The sequence below is a fragment of the Callithrix jacchus genome, chromosome 21, assembly GCF_049354715.1.
Source record: "Callithrix jacchus isolate 240 chromosome 21, calJac240_pri, whole genome shotgun sequence".
NCBI lineage: Eukaryota > Metazoa > Chordata > Mammalia > Primates > Cebidae > Callithrix > Callithrix jacchus.
The window spans coordinates 5,304,643-5,331,910 of NC_133522.1; the positions used below are offsets into that span (position 1 = coordinate 5,304,643).

Here is a 27,268-nt window from a genome sequence, read left to right on the forward strand (position 1 = left end):
ATGCCCAGCTAATTTTTGTATTTTTAGTAGAGACGGAGTTTCACCACGTTGGAGAGGATGGTCTCAATCTTGACTTCGTGATCCACCCGCCTCAGCCTCCCAAAGTGCTGGGATTACAGGCGTGAGCCACCACGCCCGGCTATTTTTGACTCTTTGTTGGGAAATTGGGAAATTAGTAAAAGCAAATGGTACAACTGCAAGATATAAATTGTGATTTTTGTTCAGAGAATATTTTATATACAGCATTGACATTCTCTAGATATTCATTTTTCTATGTTTTTCTCTTTAAAGTGCTTGTTATTATACAGGCAGAAAAGTTTGAACATATATATTTAATTATTTAATTCATATTTATCTTTTCTTAAAATTTACCAAAGAACAGAAGAATAATAATTTTGATAATAATTTTCTATTTGTTTGTTTTCTATGATTTTTAGCTAGTACCTAACGTATTGCCACTTTTTAAGAAACTTGATTCTATGAACACTTTTTAAAAAAATTGTAGAATTATTTAGGCATTAGCTAGGTTGGTTATTTATTTATTTATTCATTTATTTATCAAGGAACAGAATTTTTCTCTGGCTAACATAAGCAAAGAGATAGACATATTGAAAGTACTGGGAGTATTGAAAGTATTGGGAGTATTGAAGTATTGGGAGTATTGAAAGTATTGAGAGTATCGAAAGTATCGGAGTATTGAAGTACTGGAAGGATGGGAAGAACGCGTACAGTTGACCAGGAAGATTGAGAAGCTGGTGTGGAAATGTGCAGAAACCAAGGGACTATTTGCAGTGTCTAACAGAGATTGTAAACAAGCAATAAAACAATGGCCTGTCATTATCCATATTGATAAAGTGCTGTGATATTTTAGGAGGAAAATAAGCAAGGCACTATAATTGAGCTTCACTTTGTACCTTTTTTGTTTTTTGAGACAAGCTCTCACTCTGTTGCCTAGGGTGGAGTGCAGTGGTGCAATCATGGCTCACTGCCGCCTCAGCATCCTAGGTTCAAGCATTCTTCCTGCCTCAGCATCCAGAGTAGCTGGGACTATAGGCACATACCATCACTCCTGGCTACTTTATTTTTTATAGAGATGGGTTCTTGGGTGTGTTGTCTATGCTGGCCTTAGACTCTTGGCCTCAAGCAATCCTCCTACCTGGGCCTCCCAAAGTACTAGGATTACAGGCATGAAACACCATTCTAGGTCCTACTTTGTACTTTAAATATTACTGTTTTTTTCTGGTGATGTCCCTTATTCTAAAATCTATGTTATAGTAGTATAGTCACTCTGGCTTTCTTTTGATGAGTGTTTTCAGGGTTTATTTTTTCATCCATTATCTTTGAACATACTGGTGTGTTTATATTTCAAGTGAGTTTCTTTAGGGTCTTGCTCTTCTCTCCAGTCTGGCAATCTCCTTTAATTGGAATGTTAGACTATAGATATTTACACCTAATGATACCACTGATGATGGCTAAAGTCTGTTAATCCCATCTGTTCTTTGCTTTTTCTTTTCCTACTGCAGTTGTATTGATTGAGGTTTTTTTGAAGGAGTTGATTCCATTTGGCTCTGCTATTATTAATTATGCTTCTTAAACTTCTTTTATTCTTTTCCTTCCTTCCTTCCTTCCTTCCTTCCTTCCTTCCTTCCTTCCTTCCTTCCTTCCTTCCTCTCTCTCTCTCTTTCCTTCCTTCCTTCCCTCCCTCCCTCCTTCCTTCCTCTTTCTCTCTTTCTTTTTCTTTTTCTTTTTCTCTCTCTCTCTCTCTCTCTCTCTCTCTCTCTCTCTCTCTCTCTCTCTCTCTCTCCCCCTCTCTCTCTCTCTCTCTCCCTCTCTTTCTTCAATCAGGATCTCCCTCTCTAGCCCAGGCTGGAGTGTGGTGCTGTGATCATAGCTCACTGCAACCTTGAACTCCTGGACTCAATGATCCTTCCCTTCTTGCCTCAGCCTCCTGAGTAGCTATGATTACAGGCATGCAGCACCATGTCTGGCTAATTTTTAAATTTGTCTGTTGAGATAGGGTCTCACTTTGTTGCCCAGCTGGTTTTGAACTCCTGGCTTCAAGTGATCTTTTTTGCCTTGGCCTTCCAAAGTGCTGGGATTACAGGCATGAGCCACTGTGCCAGACCTCATTTCTACTGTATTTTTGTACTGTTTCTGCCTTACATTTTAATATTATACATTATAAACTATATATGTTAATTTATAAATAATCAAATGAGAAAATAGTTTTATTGTTTTATTTATTTTTGAGGCAGATCACCCAAGCTGGTCTGCAGTGGTGCAATCTCAGCTCACTGCAACCTCTGCCTGCTGGATTCAGATGATTCTTGTGCCTCAGCATCGCGTGTAGCTGGGATTACAGGCCTGGCTAATGTTTTGGTATTTTTAGTAGAGACAGGGTTTTGTTACGTTGCTTAGGCTGGTCTCGAATTCCTGACCTGAAGTGATTCACCCACCTTGGCCTCCAAAGTGCTGGGATTACAGGCACGAGCCACTGGCACCTGACCCAGAAAATATTGTTCTGTATTTTCTCATATGTTTACCATTTCTGGCATTCCATGTTCTTTTGTGTGGATCCACATTTCCACCTGGCAACATATTTCTTCTGCCTGAAGAAATTCCTTTAATATTTCTTATACTGTATATCTGATGAAGATGGATTTTTTTCATATTTTTAATTCAAAAAAATACTGTATTGTCCTTATTTTGGGGAGATATTTTTATTGGCTAAAGACTTCCATGTTGATAGTATTCTTTCAGCATGTCAAAGATGTCAGCCAGGTACGGTGGCTCACACCTGTAATCCCAGCACGTTGGGAGGCCAAGACGGGTGGATCACAAGATCAGGAGTTCAAGGCCAGCCTGGCCAACATGCTGAAACCCCATCTCCACTAAAAATACAAAAATTAGCTGGGCATGGTGGTGCATGCCTGTAATCCCAGCTACTCAGGAGGCTGAGGCAAGAGAATTGCTTGAACTGGGATCCTGGAGGCGGAGGTTGCAGTGAGCTGAGATTATACCCCTGCACTTCACCCTGGGATACAGAGAGAGATTCCATCTAAAAAAAAAAAAAAAAAAAAAAGATGTGTCTCCATTATCCATTCACTTGAATAGATGCTGATGAGAAATATCCTGTCATTCTTAGCATTTTTCTACATGTATGCACTGTGTTTGAGATTTCTCTTTTTTTCTGGTTTTCTCTACTTTGAAATAGTATTTTGAGGTTTATCCTGATTGATGTATAGTGGGCTTCTTGGATTTGTGAGTTTACACTTTTCATCAAATTTAGAAAACTATTTACTATTATTTATTCAAATTTCTTTTTTCTTTTCCCCTGCTACATTTCCTCTTCTCTTGGAATGTCAATAACATATATTAGGTCATTTGATGTTGTTTAACAAGTCATCCATGCTCTGGTTACTTATTAATTTATTTATGTATTTATTGTCTTTATACTTCTTATCTGTCCTTACTTAATTTTGGATAGTTCTGATGTTTTCAAGTTCACCCTTCTTTTCTTCTCCCATATATAATTTTCTTCTAATCCCATTTAGTGTATTTTTCATTTTATACAGTTTATTTTTCATTTCAGTAAGTCACATTTGGTCTGTTCCACATCTCCTTTTTATTTTATTTTTTTCATCATGCCTGTATTTACTGGAACATATGGAGTGCATTTAAAATAGTTGTATTTACTTATTTTTCTGCCTTTTCTGTCATCTCTTTCATTTTTGATGTATTTTCATCAATTGATTTTTCTCTTGGTTATAAATTATTTTTTCCTGTTTCTTTAAATGCCTATTTATTTTATTTTATTTGGATATAAGGTCTCACTGTTACCCAGGCTGGAGTCCAGTGGTACAATTATAGCTCACAGTAAACTCGAACCCCTGGGCTCAAGCTATCCTCCTGCCTTAGCCTCTCAAAAAGCTGGGACAACAGGCATGGACTACCACAGCTGGAGAATTTATTTTTTAAATTACTTGTAAAGATTACATCTCACTGTGTTGCCCAGGCTGGTCTTAAACTTCTAACCTCAAGTTATCCTCCATCTTCTGCCTCCCAAAGTGCTGATATTATGGGTGTGAACCACTGCATCTGACCCCGATCTACTTATTTTTAATTGTTTACGGGACAAAACAAACAATACTATTCTCAGTATAAAAAGAAAAAAGAACTTAGAATTTTCAATCTGGGCTAAGATGATGTAACAGGGTTTATCCTTCTGCCTTAAATAAGTAGAACTTTGGTCTAAGTATATAAAAAACAGTTTTGAACATTGAAGAACAAGAAGCAGAACACTGTGACTCCTAAGGAAAAGCAAATATGCTTACGCTTATGTTGCTGGGTTTTGGATTTTCTTGTCTTCTTCCAAATAGTGTTTGATTTTGTTGTAGCACTTAGCTAACTTAAATGGAATACACTAAAAACAAATCTTTTGAGGTTTGATTTTTAAGCTCTATTAAGGCAATCTAGAGTAGCCATTAGTTTAAAACTACTTAGCCTCAATAATAAGCCTATATCCTTGTGAGGATTCTACCTGATGTCCTATTTACTATGAAATCTTTAAGGTCTGGGCAGTCTCAAACTATCCCTATCTCTCCATGAGCCCTGGAAATTTTCCTGTGCAAATCGTCATTCAGCCAAAGACCACAGGGGATCTTTTTACAGATCTCTGGAGTCTTTCTGTTTTTCTCTCTCCCTCTCTTTCCACACACCCACATTTTTTTCTCTCTTTGCCTTTATAGTACTCTGATGAGCAAAAGTCTAGTGTCATCTCCCCAAACTCCAATATTTGTTTTCTCAACCCAGGGAGACACTGGGCCCTGTTTGTGTTTCTGCATGTTGCATAGTAGCTTTCTCCAGGCAGTCATGTGGTGCAATTGTAGGTCTCAGCTTGTTGCTTTCATTTTCCTTAGGAATCACAGTGTTCTCCTTCCTATTCACCCATGTTTGAAAAACAATTATTTTACATAGACTGAAGTTCTACTTACTTAAGGCAGGAAGATAAGCCTGGTTCCTATTACATCATCTTAGCCCAGGTTGAATGTTTTAAGTTCTTTTTTCTTTTTCTTTCTTTCTTTCTTTCTTTCTTTCTTTCTTTCTTTCTTTCTTTCTTTCTTTCTTTCTTTCTTTCTTTTCTTTTTTTTTTTTTTTTTGAGACAGGGTCTTGCTCCATCACCCAGGCTGGAGTGTAGTGGCATGATCTTGGCTCACTGCAGCCTCTGCCTCTCAGGTTCAAGTGATTCTTGTACTTCAGCCTCCCAAGTAGCTGGAACTACAGGTGTAAGCCACCATTCCCAGCCAAGTTTTGTATTTTTAGTAGAGATTTTTAGTAGAGATGGGGTTTCACCATGTTGCCCAGGCTGGTCTTGAACTCCTGACCTCAAGTGATCTGTCTGCCTTGGCCTCCCAAAGTGCTGGGATTACAGGCAAGAGCCATCACACCTGGTCTCTTTTTTCTATTAATATTGAGAACAGTATTGTTCTGTCTACCCCATGGAGTTGTTCTAAGGCTCAAATAAGGTAATTGATTTGGAAAAATATCTAAATTACAGTTATGAAATACTGTATATATTTGCAATGTAAAAGTAGTGTTGTGGGATCTTTGGGGCATTGCTTTTCTGAGTGGAAATCCCTGTGGCTGGTAGTGTCTTTGCCTGAGTTCTTGTCCTGCATCCATGAAGAATGAGGTATGCGGAAAAGTGGAGGGTGAGCAAGATGAACAGGAGCTTTACTTAGCATTAGAATAGCTCAGATGAGACCCTCAGTGGGTTGCTCTTTTCTGTAGGCAGGTCATCCCATCTGGCGTTCAGCTGTCAGCAGAGAGGAGGCCTTGAAGCAGGTGGCTCCTCTCCATAGCCAGGTCATCCCATGATCTCTGCAGCTTTTGGCAGAGAGGAGGCCTAGAGTGGGTGGCTCCTCTCTGCAGCTGATTGTCCTGTCATCTGCAGCTCTCAGCAGAGGAGGGCCTGGAGATGGTTCTTCTCTGCAGTCTTGTCATTCAGAAGTCTGCAGCTCTCAGTAGAGAGGAGGCCCTGGAGATGGTAGCTTCTTTCTGCAGCTGGTTGTCTGGACATCTCTTCTGCTCTGGCTGAGTCTGGGGTATTTACGGTCTTTAGCGTGGGGAAGTGCATGCTGATTGGTCCATGGGCAGCCATAGATGGGCCCAGGAAAAAGCTCCAGGAGGTCCCCCTTGTGTCAGGAGGACTGGCAGCCCAACCCACAGTCTTCAGGCCTTCCCCATCCTGAAGGTGAGACTTCACAGGGAACTCACTCTTTTCTGCCCAGGAACCTGTCTACCTCCTGCCACTGTTCATGGCACCCAGCTGTTTGTGACAAGGGGTGCCTGCAGGCCAGCACTGAGCTTCCCTCAGTACCCCCCCCTCCCCTCCCATGCTTGTTGGAGCCCAAAGACTGAAGGGGGCAGGGGGCTGGCACATTAGCACTGCCCTGAGCCTGTGCCCACCCAGCCAGGCTGCAACAACAGCCAGTTTCAGTCCCACCCCTGCTCCATGATCAGAGTGGGTTCCAGGAGTGGAAAGAGACCAGGAAGCAGGAGCAGGCCCTTCTGTGCCTGTGGTGGGCAGAGGGGCCTTCCCAGGCACCCAATAGCACAAAGATGCCCAGGTTTCCAGCTGGGCTTGGGCAGCTGCAGCTGCACTCAGGGGACTCCTGTCCTGCCAGCTTGGAAGGGACGGGGCTCCTGCTTGTCCTTGGCTTTCACCAGCTCCATGGAGCCTGCAGCCATGGCCATGCCTCTGAGATCAGAGTGGGTGCCTGCTGTGGGGAGAAGCCAGGCAGCAGGAGCAGTTCCCCATGAGCACAGAGACACCCAGGTCCAGAGTCATGACATGGAAGCTGCAGCAGCGCCCGGGGAGTGTGGGGCTCCTGCCTGCTCTGTGGCTCCCCGCTGCAGCAGCCACTCTAGACGGGCCACTGCCGCCATCCGTAGTTTCTTTTTACAAAATAATTATAAAGGTTTGCCTAGTGGACTAACTTTTTAATTTAAAAAAAATATTATTTAAAGGAAGGAGTTGCATTTTTTTTCCACTGGTTCTAGGCTTCATGAACAGGATTTTTATTAAAGAGCCCACAATTTTATTTTTCCATGAATGATGTAAACAGATAAATAGATGTCTATTTCCTTCAGCCATTCCAGACCAGTGTAGTCCTCTGCCATGCAATGAAGATGGATATATGAGCTGCAAAGATGGAAAAGCTACTTTTACTTGCATTTGTAAACCAGGTTGGCAAGGAGAAAAGTGTGAATTTGGTATGTACAGTAACCCCTGCCCAGCTCATCAGCATTGGTCTCCTGAAAAGTTCTCTGCAGCTTATATTACTTTCAAGATAATTTACTTTTTTTCCTTTTTTAGATATAAATGAATGCAAAGATCCCTCAAATCTAAATGGAGGTTGCAGCCAAATTTGTGATAATACACCTGGAAGTTACCACTGTTCTTGTAAAAGTGGTTTTGTTATGCTTTCAAATAAAAAAGACTGTAAAGGTAAGAGCAAGACGGCAGAATTAAAACACATCTACTGTGTGAGAATAATTCCAGGTAGAGGAATTTTACTAGGAAGTTTTTGGAAAACTGATTGTGAGTGCTTATACTAACACATTTTATCCACATTGAAGCCTGTGATAGTTTTTGTTTGCTTTTGAGAGATAGGGCTCACTCTGTCTCCCAGGCTGAAGTGGAGTGGCTCCATCACAGCTCACTGTTAGCCTCAATCTCCCAGGCTTCATTGATCCTGTCATTTCAGCCTCCCAAGTCGATGGGACTGCAGGTGCATGCCACCATGCCCAGCTAATTTTGTTTTGTATTTTTCGTAGAGTCGGCATTTCATCATGTTGCCCAGACTTATCTCAAACTCAAGTGAGCCTCCTGCCTCAGCCTCCCGAAGTGTTGGGTTTACATGTGTGAGCTCTGTGCCCAGCCTGCATTTTAGTTTATACTACTGATAACACACATATTTTGTTATTTTCTTACTGTATGTGCGTGTACACACCTGTGTGCATGTTCAATAAAGAATTTCATTATAATGTGACGTTTCAATGCAAGTCTTTGCATGCTACAAACTTAGCAAAGTCATTGTTTATTTTTCGTTTTAAGACATTATATTATTATTTTTTTCTTCTGGTAAGATAGCCATAGAAAGAAATCCATTACAATAACCTCTTCCATTGTATTTTATTTTTCTTTTCAGAAGTACTCTTCTGATTTCCAACATAAACCCTTCATCTGACACCTCATTTCCTGTTGTGGTTTTGGAAAAGAAAAGATCTAGTTTTCTTTCTCTTTATACCTTTGAGATCATGTCATGGGTCGTAACTTCTTTTTCAGGCTAAGATATTCCCTGTTAGTATAGCTTTCTAACAAGTCATTTTACTCGTGTATTTATTTCGCTTTTAATTGTTTCGTATCCCTAAACGTTGACTTCTCTCTCTCTGTGTACTTTTTAGTTTCACTGTGTTAATGCTGGAACTCAATCTTCAAACATGCGCACCAGGTGTGTGGATAACTGAAAACAAAATTCCCACCTGGAGTTGAATTTTTGCCTTTAGAAATGGGATATAATTAACACCCAGGTTCTTTCCTCCACTACTTTTTTTGTTTTGCTAAAATGTAAAAAAAGAAAAATTAAAAATGTATATTTCTTGTTCAAGTTTTTATCTTACAAATGTTTTGGTAAAGCCCTAAATTGGATTCATATTCAAATCGTCTCCCTCTTACTGAATAGTAGTGTTCAGTGTGATATAATTTATCATATTATTTAAACTGCAGTTAAATGACTAAAGTGAAATACGTTAACAACAAATTCTTCTAAACAGTTATCAAATTTGTGACCATGTATCTTTCTTATCTGCCTATTTGAAGGTCTGTTTGAGTGTAGATTTTGAGACTATTTAGAATAAGTCTGTCATTAGAACATGAATTATAGAAAAACTATCGTAAATATGCATTTTATAAACAAATAGTACCCACTCATACTTCTACACTTAAATACTTTCGTAGTCTCTTTCTAAACAATTTGTGGTTTCTTTTTTGTTTTTTGTTTGTTTTTTTTTTATGTCTTTTATTTTTATTTTTATTTTATTTTTTGTAGAGATGGGTTTTCACCATGTTGGCCAGGATGGTCTCGATCTCTTGACCTCGTGATCCGCTCGCCTCAGCCTCCCAAAGTGCTGGGATTACAGGCGTGAGCCACGCGCCCGGCCTCATGTTTGTTTGCTTTTTAAGGTAGATAGGGTTTTGCTCTGTCACCTAGGCTGGAGTGCAATGGAGCGACCTCCTGGGATTAAGTGATCTTCTCACCTCAGCCTCCCAAATAGCTGGGACTACAAGCGTGCACCACCATGCCTGGCTAATGTTTATAGCTTTTGTACAGATGGAGTTTTGCCACATCGTCCAGGGTGGTCTCAAATTCTTGGGCTCAATTGATCTGTCCACTTCAGCCTTGCAAGGTCATGGGATTACAGGCATGAGCCATCACACCTGGCCAAATTTGTGACTTTTTAAAAACTAAAAAGTATTTGATTCTTATCCACTCAATTAATACACATATATACGTGTAAATGATTACAAAAGTGCTCTTATTAATAGGAATGTTCTTGATGAGCACATTTGTTCTTATATTCTTCATTTGCATTATTGTTTACCTATGATCTGTAAGTAATAGAGTAGAAAATAGATAGAAAAATATATTTTAAAAACTATTACAAGGGGACCTTTGCCAATATGTAGAAATGCATAGGATCCATTTGCCAGTAATTGTAAAAATGAAAGAATAAAACTTTTCTTTTCTTCTTCTTATTCTTTTTTTTTTTTTTTTGGACACAGAATCTTGTTATGATGCACAGGCTGGAATGTAATGTGAGCTCAGCTCACTGCAACCTCTGCCTCCTAGGTTCAAGTGATTCTCCTGCCCCAGCCTCCCGAGTAGCTGGGACTACAGGCACATGCCACCACACCTGGTTAATTTTTGTATTTTTCGGTAGAGATAGGGTTTTGCCATTTTGTCAGGCTGGTCTTGAACTCCTGAGCTCATGTGATCTGCCCGTCTGGGTCTTCCAAATTGCTGGGATTACAGAAATGAGCCACTGCACCCAGCTGAAAAAAATAAAGCTTTTCAAACGGACATTAGATGTCAGTGTAGAGTCATAAAATCAATGCACTGTAACCTAAACTTGTATGATCTAAATAATTCCCTGCAATACGACTCAAACCAAATACACTTAGTGACATGTTTTTACTGAGTTTATTTTCTGAATTATTTAGTGACAGGGTCTCCCTCTGTCACCCAGGATGGAGTGGAGCGGTGCAATCATAGTTCACTGCATCCCCCAACCTCTGGGATTGAGTGATCCTCCGCCTTATCCTCCTTAGTAACTAAAACACATGCTGCCACTCCTGACCAATTTTTTTCTCTTCTCTTTTTTTTCTGATATAAAGAAGTGGAGTTTCACCATGTTGCACTGGCTGGTCTCGAATGCTTTGATCTCCCAAAGTGCAAGGATTATAGCACTACCGCCAGGCCCAGCCACTCCTGGCTAATTTAAGAAAAAAATCTTTGTGGAGACAGTTGCTTAGGCTTAGTTTATTTCAAAAATAAAGTAGCTCTTTTATAAAAGCTGAATGTTTTATTTTGAATTAATTGAAGATTCACATGAAGTTCTAAGAAGTAATACAGAGTGATGCTAATATACCCATTGCCCAGTTTCCCTTAAAGGTAACATTTTACAAAACGATAGTACAGTTTCACACTCAGGATGTTGACAATGGTACAGCCAAAATATAGAAAAATTCCTATAAGGAATTATCTTTGTGCAAGTTATTTTAAATTGTATCCTAAATTTTAATCATTCATCTGGAAAAAAAAGCCATCATCTTTTACCATATTTTCTGTTCTGAGTTTGTCTTTCTCCAGAGAATACAGAGAAGCGTTCACTAATAATTAAATCTGCATTGCACTATTTCTGTCCCTTGTTTTGCTTTCTTCACCGGTGCTCACCTAGTGACTAGGTGCTACCAATACGTTGTCTCCTCCTTCATTTGCAATACGATATGTGCATCTGAAATTGGTGGGATGTTAATTCGGCACCGAATTCATATTGGATTAACTACAGATTGATAAGTGCTTAGATACCTTAATCTTATCTTAAATTTGACTCATGATGTCTACTTTAGGCAACAATAGTAGTGCACAAATTAGCTGTTTGTTCATTTCCAAAGAAACGAGGTAGAATAGATGAGCCATCCCCTGTACAAAATTAGTTGTGATGCTGTGGAGTGAATCTGTTTTCAAGACCTCCGTTTATTTTCATACTCTAGCCTGGCAGATAAGAACATTTCTGTAGCTTTCTCCTTCTTAACGTAACTGAAAGGAACATGACAAATATCAGTCAAATTCCCTGTGCATTTGCAGAAAGAAATCACATTCAGTAAACTAACATATGATGATAGATTTAATGTTTTTTTTGTCCGAAGGCCAATCTGTTACCTCATTACATATATTAAGCTGGTTCCAGGAAACACAAATCAAGGGTTCATTGCTAGGCTCTGCTGCTATGGGATAACTATTTTTTAATATAGTGACTTTATTTATAGATGTGGATGAATGCTCTTTAAAGCCAGGCATCTGTGGCATAGCTGTGTGCAAGAACGTCCCAGGAGACTATGAATGTGAATGCCCTGAAGGCTACAGATACAGCCTCAAGTCAAAGTGTTGTGAAGGTAGATGATGGTGGTGCCATTGCTGATGGTGGAGCGGGTGGGTTGGAACCCTGAACTGGTATTGAAAAGCATTGGTTTTGTTTGACATCGACAATCATGTTTTCTAATTCCTAATATAGCTTGTACCATTGGGTTAGCATTGGCTTCCTTCCAGAGCGAAAGTATGTAGGGTACGTGGTCTTTAAGTTTAGTGTAATGCACTCCAATTAGACCTTTGAGCTGCTGTGAGTTGGAGACCTCCATGTGTGGTAAAAGCAAGATAAACCTATTTTCACATCATTTACATCATATTCAAAGATAAAGAGAATTTCACTTTGGAAGGAAAAACAATACAAAGAAAAGAAAGACACAAGCTTAAAAATCATCTGAATGAAACAATGAGCGTGTAAAAACCTTAATTTTTATTCCAAGCTTTTCAGTGACTTTTTGTGTATATATAAGTCATTTATTGCAAAATAAGAAATGACACAGTTCTGTTATCTCATGATAAAGAAATGATGACAAAACCCTAAAAAATGATAAAAAAAACATTTAAGAAATGTTGATCAGCAATGTCGGAGCCTGTGGGTCTGGGGAACCTCTTGGAGGTGCTGTCACTTCATGTGACTGCAGTGACGCTGCCATTTGTGTCTCAGGAAGCTTCAACATATTAGAGTTGTTTGTTATGAAACACAGATTCTCTCATACCTTCCTTTGGATTTAATTCTTTTTTTTTTTTAAGACAAGAGTCTCTCTCTGTTGCCAGGCTAGACTGCAGTGATGCAATCTCGGCTCACTGCAACTTCCTCCTCCCGGGTTCAAGTGATTCTCCTGCCTCAGCCTCCTGAGTAGCTGGGACTACAGGTGTGCGCCACCATGCCCAGCTGATTTTCGTATTTTTAGGAGAGATAAGGTTTCGCCATGTTGGCCAGGATGACCTTGATCTCTCTACCTCATGATCTGCCTGCCTTGGCCTCTCAACGTGCTGGGATTACAGGCATGAGCCACCGCGCCTGGCTCCAGATTTTAAAAAGTTTTAAAAACAGATTTAATGCCATGGCTGGAACTAATTAATACTAATTTTTTTATTGTGGCTATGTGTGTGTGTGTGTGTATGTATATAATATATATATTATGTGTGTGTGTATATGTGTGTATATAATATATAATGTGTGTGTATATATGTGTGTATATAATATATATATTATGTGTGTGTATATATGTGTGTATATAATATATATATTATGTGTGTGTATATATGCACACACACATAGCCACAATAAAATGTGTGTGTGTGAATATATATGTATTCACACCCATGTATAATGTACCTTTTAAAAAATAGACAAGGGGTACAAGTACAGTTTTAATGTGCCCTTTTAACTATTTTTAAATATAAAATTTAGTGGCGTGGGCCGGGCGCGGTGGCTCAAGCCTGTAATCCCAGCACTTGGGGAGGCCGAGGTGGGTGGATCACGAGGTCAAGAGATCGAGACCATCCTGGTCAACATGGTGAAACCCCGTCTCTACTAAAGATACAAAAAATTAGCTGGGCATGGTGGCGCGTGCCTGTAATCCCAGCTACTCAGGAGGCTGAGGCAGGAGAATTGCCTGAACCCAGGAGGCGGAGGTTGCGGTGAGCCGAGATCGCGCCATTGCACTCCAGCCTGGGTAACAAGAGCGAAACTACGTCTCAAAAAATATATATATATAAAATTCAGTGGCATTAATTACAGTCACTCTATTGTGCAGCTGTCACTTCTATTTCCAAAACTTCATCAGCCCCAACAGAAACTCTTAAGCAGCAAGTGAGTTTCCATTCTTTTGTTTCCTTACTAGAGGTAACCTCTAATCTCGTTTTCTGTCTCCATGAAGTTGCCTAAATCAATACTAATTTTACAGTAGATTTCTTAGCAACATATGCTGCTTCTGAGATTTTGATGGCCTACCTCTTCGTGCACACCAAAATGACCCCCCTGCCAACCACACCCACATTTCTCTTTTTCCACCATTGCAGGTAGAAATTACCATGGAAAACTCTAGACACGTAGAATTATTGTTAGCCAACTTCATTACCTGTATTGTTGTTTTAATTAACGAATGACATATTTTTTTAAAAGATTTATATATGACTCAATTATCTATCTCTCTGTAACTTTAATAATATATTATGCAATTTTAATGCTATTGAAGGATTATTTTGGGAATCTATTTTAAATCATTAAATAGACTTTTAATATATTTTAAATCATGAGGACATATTCAATAATAACATTTATGACTTTGTGGAGTTTTAAAAGTCATAGGGCATATCCAATGAAAATGTCAATGATCTTATATATCTCTGAAGTAGACGTTTGCTTCAAGATAATATTGTACATTTCCAAGAATGATTTTTCCCAAATATTGAGTAGGGACAGGGACCATATAGAAGATTTCATAATACAGGAGATTACAATGCAATGAAGTTTTTTCTTTAAAATGATAAGAAAGAAAGATATTTCCCTAAATTAATTGCCACCATTAATTATTGCATTATGAGAAGTTCAGTGTTCTTGACATTGTGAGTTAATTCCTGATTGTATCAACCTTCAATTAAAGGAGTCTTTTCTTCCCTTCCCTTTCCTGCCTTTCCTTTCTTTTACTTGCTCGTCGTCCTCTCCCTTTCTCTTCCCCTTCCCATTTCTTTTTTCTTTTCTTCAAAGCAATGAATTGTGAAGTAATCTCCATGGAATTCTAATAACCAGAAATGACAGTTAAGATGAAATTCTTAATCTTTTTTTTCTTCAAATTCAAAATGAGCAATTTGATAGAATACTTAATCACTGAAAGTTATAAATTAATTTTCATTTCAAATATTTAAACAAAAGTTATACTTGTAACTAATTTATATCTCCGTATTAAGTATTATATTTATATGTAGTTTGATGTCATAGGATTCTTTCCCTAAGGATCTGTTCTCATCCATTATGTCATATGCAGTGAGAATACTCCTGCGCCTGTCAGATTGAGCATTTAGGAAACTTGCTTCTAGTCACTCAGCTTTAATGCATAATTGATCCAGGAATGGAATACTGGAGGGTAGGTCCTCATTGTTACTTCATTGAAATAAATGTCACCATATTAACTCTTTTTTCTGCATTTTTTAACAAGTGAAGGTAAAATTATACATACACACACACACACACACACACATATATATATAATGTTTTTTTTCTTCCTCAGATATAGATGAATGCTCTGAGAACATGTGTGCTCAGCTTTGTGTCAATTACCCTGGAGGCTACTCTTGCTACTGTGATGGGAAAAAAGGATTCAAACTTGCCCAAGATCAGAAGAGTTGTGAGGTAAACATTTCAAAATGCTTAACTTCTCACTTCTTTTCTAAAATGAGAGATTCTAAGTACTTATTTTGACATAGCTAAGTCAGGAAAGTACAGATATTCTACAATAATTGCTGTAGCTTTGAGCACGTTATGAGTCATGATTATTTACTAAATATGGTGGTTAAGTCACAAACATTGGGGATAATGAGTGGCTGGGTTTAAAAAATCAGAGGCTGGAGTCACAGTTTAGAGAGTACTTATCTCAGCCTTTACATTTATAAAGTACAAAGTGTATGCAAGAAAAGCTGTGGTTAATACCCCTCATCGTGAGAAATAATCTCCCATAGAAACTTTTCTGAAAACGTTTTCCATTGTCTCCTTTTCTGTATTCCACTCTGACATGTTCGATCACACCTTAGGCAAGTTGGTACTTGTAAAAGTGCTCAGAACGTTTCAGAGGGTACAAGTGCAGTTTCAACGTACCCTACCGTTTTTAGGATTTAGTGGGATTTAAGTTCGTCAGAATTCAGAGAGGTTAATTTTTAATCTGTGTCTCTCCAGCTGGCTTTTAGTTACTCAGATTTAATGCATAATTGACCTAGGAATTGAATATTGTGGGTAGGTCCTCATTTTTACTTCATCGAAATAAATGTCACCATCTGAGCTCATTTTTTTTCTTGCATCTTTTCTTAACAAGTGAAGGTAAAATTATATATGATTATGAGGCCGACCATAAAAAATGCCTAAATCATGATTTAACTGTGTGTACACACATACCTCTATATCTGTTGCCAAAACAAGGCTGTATATGCCCAGGAAAATGTCACATTCAATATTATGCAGCCCACTTGGTAATAAGCTTGTTGGCATGTATAGCAATTTTGGTATGGTACTACTTAAATGAAATGCCAGGCTGAGTGAACATTTATTTTGTAATTTAGTCCTTTATTATTTCTGCATGTGGTGTAGTTACATACCACCGTCTGCCTTGAAACAGAAATATTAAAGTTCTAAGAGGAAATAAAATGTTATTTCTGGGCCTATATTTAATACAGTGCTATGTATGTAATTCTCAAAATATCCTCGTATGTGCTCAATGATTTATACCTTAAAAGCTTTTCATTGTGATGTTTGTTTTCACTCTTAGAAAAAAAATACTTGATTCCATATGTGGTGACTTTAAATAATCTTCTTGTAAATTCCTTGGAGACTATGAGAGCTTAACTTACATTTATTTCCTTTATGCTTTCCGAATAGCACATTCTTGCTCAGGAAACTTTTGCTTAATAAATGAATCAGTGAATGAATGAGGTGCCGTTTATCGGTACATTAATACTTACACCTATTTCTGACTTCAAATAAAAATAATTTTCAGACATAATTCATGGAAGATATTATACCTGACAGTTAATTAAAGAAATATATATTGGTTGGTGAAGAAAGAGTTTGTGTTTAGGACTAAAATTGGCAAAGGAAGTATTAAAGACAGAGATCTAAAGCCAGGCACATTGAATGAGACCTTAAAACACACGTATTCTTGGAGGTTATACTGATAGATAGACTGTACAAGGAAATGAATGTGACATTTTCCTGGGCATATACAGCCTTGTTTTGGCAACAGATATAGAGGTATGGGTGTACACACAGTTAAATCATGATTTAGGCATTTTTTATCTTCATTATCACCAAAACTATTCTTAATTATTTCAGCGTATCACAGAGGATACATTAGTACCCAGACAAAAACGCATGGCTTCACAGCAACGTCAAGCAACACGTGTGCATTTTGGTTTTCCTGTTGTTTATTTGGTTTCTTTTGTCCTAGGCAGTTCCGGTGTGCCTTCCCTTGAACCTTGACACCAAGTCTGAATTACTTTACTTGGCGGAGCAGTTCGCAGGGGTCGTTTTATATTTAAAATTTCGTTTGCCAGAAATCTCCAGGTGAGGAACCAATACCAGTGATAATTTCTAGAGGTTAAGCAGATAAGGGCCGAAGAAAAGCGGCTGAGAAGGTTTGAAATGTGTGAAATTGAATTACCAATCAGATAATGTAGTCATATTATCAATCAGATGATTTGGGAAACCCTGAAGTTAATTTCCTCCTTCACACATGTAATTTTCAGGCTAAAACCTTTTTGAGTCATTCTAAACTGACCTTCCCCAATGAACATTTTACCTTATTCCGTATTGTTCCTTTTGTAGAAAATGCATGTTTACTAAGAAGCTGGGCAAGTAGATTTAATGTACTTGTGAAATTTCCATTATTCTTTATACATGTTATGAAAACTAATAAAAATACTCATTATTGCTTTTAGAATATCATTATATTCAAAATTCTTAAGGAAAAATTTTAAACTTGCAAGTGGCATTTTAAAGATATAAAATTACATAATTTTAGTTGGCTGTCTAAATACTGTATCCATTATTTTTTGTAGTTAGATTGAGTTCAGAAATGAAGTAACTGCTTATGTTTTGAGTCATAATTTCACTTTATTTTTATAGCAATGTTTATGATCCAATTTTCATTTTATTTTATTTTAATGAATTTATTTATTTTTGAGACAGAGTCTTGCTCTTTTGTTCAAGCAGGAGTGCAGTGGTTCAATCTCAGCTCACTGCAATCTCTGCCTCCTAGGTCGAGTGATTCTCCTCCCTTAGCCTCCTGAGTAGGTGGGACTACAGGCATGTGCCGCCACCACACACAGCTAATTTTTGTGTTTTTAGTAGAGATGGAGTTTTACTCTGTTGCCCAGGCTGGTCTCGACTTCCTGACCTCAGGTGGCCACCTCAGGGGATCTGCCATCATTCTGCTTTAGTTATAAGATTTTCCCAGAAGCATACCTTGCTGCAAGTAGAAGAAAGAAATTGGAATTTTTTTGGAATAATGGAAAGAAAAAGTATTTGAGACAGATTATACAGTTCAAATTTGAAAATATTTTAATTAAGTAAGCATGTATGTTTAGGATTTAATTTTGTTAGATATGTGAATAATTATTCATTAAATAATTCTACCAAATTCATAGAATCAAAGAACACCGAAAGTTATTCTAAGATTAATAACTTACATGAACACTTAAGTGACTGTGCTCCGTCCACACTTTTTTTTCTCCCAATTTTTGTTTTTTCCCTTTAACGTCACAGAGCAAGTAATATCTTCTAATGATGCAGATTGGGGACAAGTCTAACCTGCTGTGAGAAGAATGAGAATGAGAGAAAAACAGTAGTTTTAGTAAATAACACTTTTAGGAATACAATTGATTTCCATATTCTTGAGTTTCTCATCTGTGGATTTAACCAACCTCAGGTAGATAGTGTTCAGAAGAAAACCACATAAATACCGACAACACAATACAAAATAATACAAATAAAACACGGTGCAGCATGACAGCTCTTTACATAACATTTACTTGTGTTGGATATTATACGCAGTCTAGAGATGAGCTGCATAAATTATGCAAATACTGTGCCATTTACATGAGGGACTTGAGCATCTGTGGATACTGATACCACGCAGGGATCCTGGAGCCAATATCCCATGGCTACCTAGGGAAGAGCGTGTTCGTTTCTCACTCACAGTTCACAGTCGTTTCATCTCTAACATTGGATTGGAGTTGGTCAAATTATTTTTCCCAGAATTTATTATTTATTTATTTTAAACTTTTCATTGATATGTAATGTATGTAGAGAAATGTACACATTAGATTAAATGTACAGCTTGATGAATTTTTATAACTGCCACCTGTGTAATCAACACAAGAATAGCTAGTGCTTTTATTTTTATTTTTTGCAAATTCCTTTACATCTGTTTTTCATGATCAAATACTTTAGCTCCACAAATGCTAACAAATTCACTCTTTTTTCCAGCTTACCGTGCTTGGGAGAAAGAATGAATTGTTCCCATTGTGATGAATCAGTTTGCTGATGATGTATGCCAGAAACAAAATATGCAGAACGTGACTCCTTGAAATAGGACTTTAGCCTGGTTTTAGAAAGAAAAGGGAACTATCTCCACAATAGGATCAATTACTGGAAGATCTGGAGCATACACAGATTTGAGTTTTGGCCAGATGGTATTGTTTCGTATCAGTAAAATGCTCAGATAGTTATGAAAGGGGACAGAAGTCCTTGTTCCAAGCCAAATTGTTCTTTTTTATATAATCTGAGTTCAGTAAATTCCTACTAAATTGTTCTCCATCAACATACTTTACTCACATTTTACCTCTTTTTAATACTTCTTTGGAATTCTAAAGATGAGAAAGTTTATTTCGTCACCTTTTTTTTGCTCCGTTTGAGAGAGATTTGTGTGCCACTGCAAATGCTCCCTCTGTTACTGTCACTATTACACCTTGCGATGAGAGTGTGGGGCTCTGTCCTGCCTAGTTTAGCAATGATCTGAAGTGCAGACTCTTTGACTCAAATTGCCTTTATTTTAACTCAGGTGCCTTATAGTGATGCACCTATATTTCATTTTCCTGTTTGTCATTCATCAACCTTTGGGATTTGCTAGTCCCTCGGAAATGTCAATGCCGATTCTCACTAAAGTGTTTTAAGGATACCGAATCAGCACGTGTTCTTTTAATTTCAGCATCCCTAAGATTTTCCTCCCTGTAATAGGTACATATGTGTCTAGAGTCTTAATAGCAACAGCTGTTGCCAGCACTCAGATACCCTCAAACACATGGGTAGACTGTATCTTTTAAAATTTCCGTCTGTGTATTCTACTACAGTGACTTATGCAATTAGAGTTTTAGAAAAGCTAATAGATATATTTTAAGTTTTAATTTTTTCTTTCTTACCACACATGAAGGCTCACTGATGGCTGGAGTCACCCATATATTATCTTATAGATCTCCATGAGTGATTCCTGACATGTGAAATTATAGGGAAAATATGCCTTTTGATGAATAAACCAATCATGAAATTGAAGCATTTTACTGACCACTTACTGATACAGCAAAAACAAAAATACAACCAAAAAGCCACCCCATGTTAATGTCAGATTATGTGGTGTATAAACGGGGCCAGGTGAGGTACAGTATACCTGATGTCTATACATGTGTGTTAATTCCAGCATTTGAAAGGCACGTTCAAAACATGCCAAAGAAAGATGATGAATTACCAAAGCATTTGTTCCCTGGGGAAAAGGTTCCAAGAATAAGCAAGAAAATATATAACAACTTAATTTTAAACAACATGGAGCCAGAGATAATACATGAGCAGTCTAATGCTGCCCTTCTCTTTTAATTCCAGAAAACGAAAAAATATTTGACTCTTTGTCCATATTGCTGTTTGCCAGTACAAGAAAAAAAGAATAATGCACTGAGCTTTCTGTATTCCTCACACTGTTTAGATTTACAGCGGAATTTGATTTCCGGACATATGATTCAGAAGGCGTGGTGCTGTATGCAGAATCTCTCGATCACTCAGCCTGGATCCTGATCGCAGTTCGTGACGGAAAGTTTGAAGTTCAGCTTCAGAACGAACAGACATCAAGAATCACAACTGGAGGCGGCGTTGTTAATAATGGTGTGTGGCACACGGTACGTTTGCAGATTTCATCAGTATCTTTCCGCTGTGATGCGGTTCGTACAAAATCATAATTTGTTTTTATAGTGATACCAAACCAAACTGGGTTTGGAGTTATCTGATGCTCTACGAAGTGTATTCTGTTCACTGTAATTTCCTGAAACAGCCTGAGAAATAAGATTCTCACTTAATACATTAGAATTTATCATAACTAAAATAGTTGTTTTTAGCTATTTGCTTGAACTACCCTGTCTTTAACCTTTTACCTTTTAAACGATATTACCTTTTTTACCTTATTTAACTTTTTACCTTGTTTAGTGGCTGTTTGGTGAACTCTGGTGTTAGGGATTATTAGGCGAACTAACAGTTTTTTTTTGTTGTTGTTGGGTTTTTTGTTTTTTGTTTTTTTTTTTTTTTGGACACAGTCTCACTCTGTCACTTAGGCTGGAGTGTGGTGGCATGATCCTGGCTCACTGCAACCTCCGCGTCCTGGGTTCAAGTGATTCTTGTGCTTCAGCCTTCTGAGTTGCTGGGATTACATGTGTATAGCACACCTGGCTTATTTTTATAATTTTAGTATAGACAGGATTTTACCATGTTGGCCAGGCTGGTCTCGAACTCCTGGCCTCAAGCTATCCACCCACTTTGACCTCCCAAAGTGCTGGGATTACAAGCGTGAGCCACCGCACCTGGCTGCCATAGAAATTTATATAAAGACACCACTGATCAAGGAAAACTCTCCTCAATTGCCATTAATATTTTTTAAATTAAGGAGAAATAAATATAGTAGCAAATTCAAAAAGGTAACTCAAATTCAAATATAAGTGTATAGATAAGTAATCCTTTTTTAAAAAAAGCTAGACACAGTGGCTTGCTATGTTGTCCAAGCTGATCTTGAACTCAAGGAATCCTCCTCCTACCTTGGCTTCCCAAAGTGCTGGGATTGCAGGCATGAGCCATTATGCCAGACTTAGTAATCAGTTTTTGTGCAAACGATATACAGTAGCAGGTACCAGTGTGCTTAGAAATTAGCATTTTAGGGCCGGGCGCGGTGGCTCACACCTATAATCCCAGCACTTTGGGAGGCCGAGGTGGGTGGATCATGAGGTCAAGAGATCGAGACCATCCTGGTCAACAAGGTGAAACCCCATCTCTACTAAAAATACAAAAATTAGCTGGGCATGGTGGTGCACACCTGTAGTCCCAGCTACTCGGGAGGCTGAGGCAGGAAAATTGCTTGAACCCAGGAGGCGGAGGTTGCGGTGAGCCGAGGTCGCGCCATTGCACTCCAGCCTGGGTAACAAGCACGAAACTCCGTCTCAAAAAAAAAAAAAAAAAAAAAAGAAAGAAAGAAATTAGCATTTTAGGCCAGGTGCAGTGGCTTACGCCTATAATCTCAGCACTTTGGGTGGCTGAGTCAGGAGGATCACCTGAGGTCAGCAGTTCAAGAGCAGCCTGGCCAACATAGCAAAACCCCATCTCTACTAAAAATACAAAAATTAGCCAGGAGTGGTGGTGCACTCCTGTAATCTCAGCTACTTGGGAGGCTGAAGCAGGAGAATCACTTGAACCCTGGAGGCACAGGTTGCAGTGAGCTGAGGTCGTACCACTGCACTCCAGCCTGGGCAACAGAGCAAGACTCAAAAAAAAAGAAAAAATAAATTAGCATTTCAAATTAATCCTACGTATAGCCTTTATTCTAGTGATCAAGGACAGTACTTTAATCCACTGAATTAAAAAGGACTTCCCTGGAGGGATTACTGCTAGTTGACAGTGGGGAGAAGTCTTTTCTGAAGTATAGAGTCTTTGCTGTCTTCAGCAGAGGATAGGTGGGAGAAGACTAGCTTCACCTTAGAATGTGGTGCACAAAAGACATCTTTTATGCCCAGAGGAGCTGGCAAGAAGTTTGTGTTGATCTTGATTTATTTATGTTATTTATCTATTTATCATTATTGTTATTATTATTATTATTTTGAGACAGAGTCTTCCTCTGTCACCCAGGCTAGAGTACAGTGGCACATTCTCAGCTCACTGCAACCTCCATCTCCTGGGTTCAAGTGATTCTCCTGTTTCAGCCTCTCAGGTAGCTGGGACTATAGGTGCTGATGCCATGCCTGGCTAGTTTTTGTGTTTTTAGTGGAGAATGGGTTTCACCATTTTGGCCAGGCTGGTCCTGAACTTCTGTCCTCAGGTGATCTGCCCTTCTCAGCCTCCCAAAGTGCAGGGATTACAAGTGTGAGCCACTGCACCCAGCCAAGAAGTTTGTGTTGAGAAACCATGTGAGGTCACCACTAAATTATTTTAGTCCTTCATTTATTCAGACATGCACTTATTTATTCAATAAGCTTTTAGTGAGTGCTTTTGCTGCTAAGTTCCTGAGTTCAAGGCATTAGAACTATAGCAAGAGATTTTCCTTGCTCTAGAGCTTAGCACCTCACAGATGCGTCTTTGGGAAATAATATACTGTAACATGAAATATGTAACAGTAGAGGTATGAACAAAACACACTTGGGCAAAGATGTGGCGACTTTACAAATTAATACTTCTTCTTTTTTTTTTTTTTTTTTTTGAGTTGGAGTTTCACTCTTGTTACCCAGGCTGGAGTGCGATGGCACGATCTCGGCTCACCACAACCTCCGCCTCCTGGGTTCAGGCAATTCTCCTGCCTCAGCCTGAGTAGCTGGGATTACAGGCACGCGCCACCATGCCCAGCTAATTTTTTGTATTTTTAGAAGAGACGGGGTTTCACCTTGTTGAACAGGATGGTCTCGATCTCTTGACCTCGTGATCCACCCGCCTCGGCCTCCCAAAGTGCTGGGATTACAGGCATGAGCCACCGCACTGGCCAGATTATTACTTCTTATCTTTGATTACGGGTCTAACATTAATAGGAATTTAAATTGTAAACGTATCATAATTTGTTTAGCAAAATATTTACTGAGCACTTCTGTGTGCTAATCCTTATTCTTGGTGGTAAAGATGTAACAGCAAGTAAAATGAAGTCAGTGCGCTTACAGAGCTTGCATTCTAGTGGTGAGATGCGAACAACAAATGCATAACAAATGAATATGCCAGAGAGTTATTCATGTGATAAGAAAAAAGAAAAGCCGGGCAAGGACGTAGCAAGTGATGATCGCATGCATATCGAATCAAGAAAGCCATCTCTGATGAGATTAGATCTGAACTGAGACTCGAGAGCACGTGTCATGAGAAATACATGCGGGAGTATAAAATGATTCTGCACCATGTGAACAGCAAAAACAGAATTTCCTGGAAGAGGATGTGTTTGGTATTTGAGGAATAGCACGAAGTGTAGTGTAGCAGCAGCAGGGGAGTCGTTAGAAAATGAGGTTAGAGGTCGGACACAGTGGCTCACGCCTGTAATCCCAGCACTCTGGAAGGCCAAGGCCGGCTAATCACGAGGTCAGGAGTTCGAGACCAGCCTGGCCAACATGCTAAAACCCCATTTCTACTGAAAAAATACACACAAAAAAATTAGCTGGGTGTGGTGGTGGACGCCTGTAGTCCCAGCTACTCAGGAGGTTGAGACAGGAGAATTTCTTGAATCCGGGAGGTGGAGGTTGCAGTGAGCCATTGCATCACTGCACTCCATCCCGGGGGACAGTGCAAGACTGTCTCAAAAAAAAAAAAAAAAGAAAAGAAAATGAAGTTAGAAACGTGGTCTGGAATGAGATCATCTAGGACCTTGGGGGCCATGAAGAGGGTGTGGATTTTATGCTAAATGGAAAGGCCCTGGATGATTTTGAGATGGGACATGATCTAATTCACATTTTAAAATATAATCACGATCAGAAGCTGATGGCTTTGTGGAAACCAGAGAGTGGAGAATGAGAGGAGAGCAGGATACGGAGTTAGGAGGCCATTGCAATAACCCGGTGGAGAGAAGATGGCAGCTCTGACTAGTGTGCTGGTGGTAAGGGTGGTGAGAAGTGGTCAGATTCTGGATATATTTCTACAGTTAAACCTTCAATTCAAATTTTTGAATACTCAGCATAAAAAAGGGTTTTCAGGCCATGAAACTGGTGGTGCTGACCAGTGGTTTCAAATACTCTCTCATCCAATGTCTGAAAACATATAATGCTCCTTTACTGTTCTGTAAGGAAATATATCAGTAATATAAACCACCTTCACGTGTACCCAGTTGAAACCAACATAATGCTCTCATTATTACATTCATATCAATAAATAAAAGGAATTTATAAGAAAATAATACGTATTTTGGTATGTAAGTACTCAACTATAACTACAATACTTGCCACAGCTTGCTTCTATACATAGACTAAAAAAGCTACAAATGAAGATCAACACTGGGGTGTGATATGAGCAACTGAAATACCATTAAGTGCATAAATGGTGTTGCCATTGGTAATATTAATTTTCCAAAGTGTTCCTGGTGAAGATATGAACAAAATCAGTATCAGTCTATCTTTAGTTTTCCAGATTATTACATTCTTGGAAAACTTAAGGAATGCTGAAGTAGTGAGGCAAGCATCTTGTGTGTACGTATATACAAACTCAGATAATGGTGAGCACGAATAGTCCCTACATGAGTCCCTAGCAGGGATGTGCAGAAGATTTTAAGAATACTCGATATATTATTATTGATTGTGCATGACAAGCCCGTGTACATGATGCCAATTGTCTATCATCCTGCAATGCCAGCCTGGCCCCTACTCATTGTGACAAATTAAAGTGCTGTGCACCTCCAAACTTTCCAGATGCCCCGGAGTGGAGTCATGGTGTCCCCCTTAAAATTCCTGCATGGCTGCAGGAAAAAGGTCTGCGTCCTGAGCCGTGGGGAGGGGAGGACCTAGCAAACGAGAATGAGAAGTGGTGGTTAGAGCGCAGAAAGAGAAGCAAGCCGGGTCAGGTCTTGGGGGCAAAGTTAAGAAAGTCTGTGAAGAAGAGAATCATTGTTCAAATACTGCTAATTGGCTATATTAAAAAAGGAGAAGCCAGGAGTAGGCTGGGAGCGGTGGCTCATGCCTGTAATCCCAGCACTTTGGGAGGCTGAGGCGGGGGGGATCACGAGGTCAAGAGATCGAGACCATCCTGGTCAACATGGTGAAACCCCATCTCTACTAAAAATACAAAAAATTAGCTGGGCACGGTGGTGCGCGCCTGTAATCCCAGCTACTCAGGAGGCTGAGGCAGGAGAATTGCCTGAACCCAGTAGGCGGAGGTTGCGGTGAGCCAAGATTGCGCCATTGCACTCCAGCCTGGGTAACAAGAGCGAAACTCCATCTCAAAAAAAAAAAAAAAAAAGAGTGTTGACAAGCTTTAAATCTGTGTCACTAAGTTTATTTTATGTTGGAGGATAGTTTCCCCCTCCTATAACGATGTTTTAATGTGCTTATTGGCTGGCTCCTATTACTGGTTAGTAAGTGAAGAGTTTGCACTTTGAGTGCTGTGGTTTTACATGAAGCGATGCAGCAGTGGTTCTTCAGATTGCTTTTGTGGGAGGAGTTTTGACGGTTGTTTACCCTTATTTGAAACCGTTCTAAGAAACCCAGACTACTCTCAAAATTGGAGAACTCCAATTTAATTTTATGCCGTTTTTTCTTACTACCTCAATCACTTTTTAATTTTAAAGGAAAAATAATTTGTGGGCAATTAACAGAATACTGGACATACTGATTGTTCTTCCTTTATATTAAGAACTTATTTACATGATTGACTCCATATGTGTATTATCAGACGATTGCAAAATAAGACCACTTAAAATTTTCCTAAGATAGAATGGCTCACTTAACTGTTAATTTTCTAGCAGCCTGGGATTGAAAGATATATAATTAGATGTTTAAGTTTAACAGAATAGTTTTTTTTTTTTTTAACTTTAAAATATGGTATGCTTTGCTTTTAATTTTTGATCAAGTGCTTTCACCCTAAATGCTTTTTATCACATTTATTATATTCCAAATAAGTCGTAACAAATCAATAATTACATTAAAATGATTACAAAAGTATTTTATTAGAATAATAACAGAATTTTCAGATTTCAGTGTTTCAAATGACATGTAGTAATGCTTGGTTATTTCGTAATTTTTCTTTTTTAATTGTAGGTGTCTGTGGAAGAATTAGAACATAGTGTTAGCCTTAAAATAGCTAAAGAGGCTGTGATGAATATAAATAAACTTGGACCCCTTTTCAAGCCTGAACATGGATTTCTGGAAACGAAAGTATACTTTGCAGGATTCCCTCGGCAGGTGGAAAGTCAGTTCATTAAACCGGTAATGATGCAAGCTTCTCTCACTCATCATGGATGAATGCCTTTTGTCTGTAAAATATTTGAAGACGTGTTTTTCTGAGAGTCAACAGAAGTTGTTTTGTTAAGCATACTAACTGTGACAACTTGAAATGATCATGGAAAAATAACATTAGTGACCCTCGAAATTATATTAATGAAACAAGAAAACGATGTGGTAGTTTTGTGTTCATTTAAATCCCCAGCATAAATCATAAAGTGGACTTGTAAAATTCTCAAGTTAACCCCTGAGAATGTTAACCCTGCAGTCCAGTAACATCATGATCATCCGCACTCAGTCTTTAAACATATACATGCACATATTTAAGTGCAAAATTATGCTAGTTTTTAGAAGCCAGTCAAAGGACTTTCTCAAGTTTATTTTTAGGACTTATATTCGAGAGCTAAAGCATAGCACATATGCTATGGAA

General features: G+C 38.6%; 1 protein-coding gene across 2 annotated transcripts in view; it reads left to right on the forward strand.

The window, feature by feature from the left end:
• PROS1 (protein S) overlaps nt 1-27,268 on the forward strand; it is an 84,831-nt gene that overhangs the window by 45,703 nt on the left and 11,860 nt on the right. The window contains exons 5-11 of one of the 2 annotated variants that reach the window (XM_035282834.3): nt 7,154-7,276; nt 7,380-7,511; nt 11,616-11,741; nt 14,946-15,067; nt 16,872-16,987; nt 20,397-20,586; nt 26,656-26,823. In XM_035282834.3, the coding sequence (XP_035138725.3) occupies nt 7,154-7,276; nt 7,380-7,511; nt 11,616-11,741; nt 14,946-15,067; nt 16,872-16,987; nt 20,397-20,586; nt 26,656-26,823 (977 nt within the window). The remainder of the gene's footprint in view (nt 1-7,153; nt 7,277-7,379; nt 7,512-11,615; nt 11,742-14,945; nt 15,068-16,871; nt 16,988-20,396; nt 20,587-26,655; nt 26,824-27,268) is intronic. The other variant, XM_035282835.3, reaches the window with a different exon arrangement.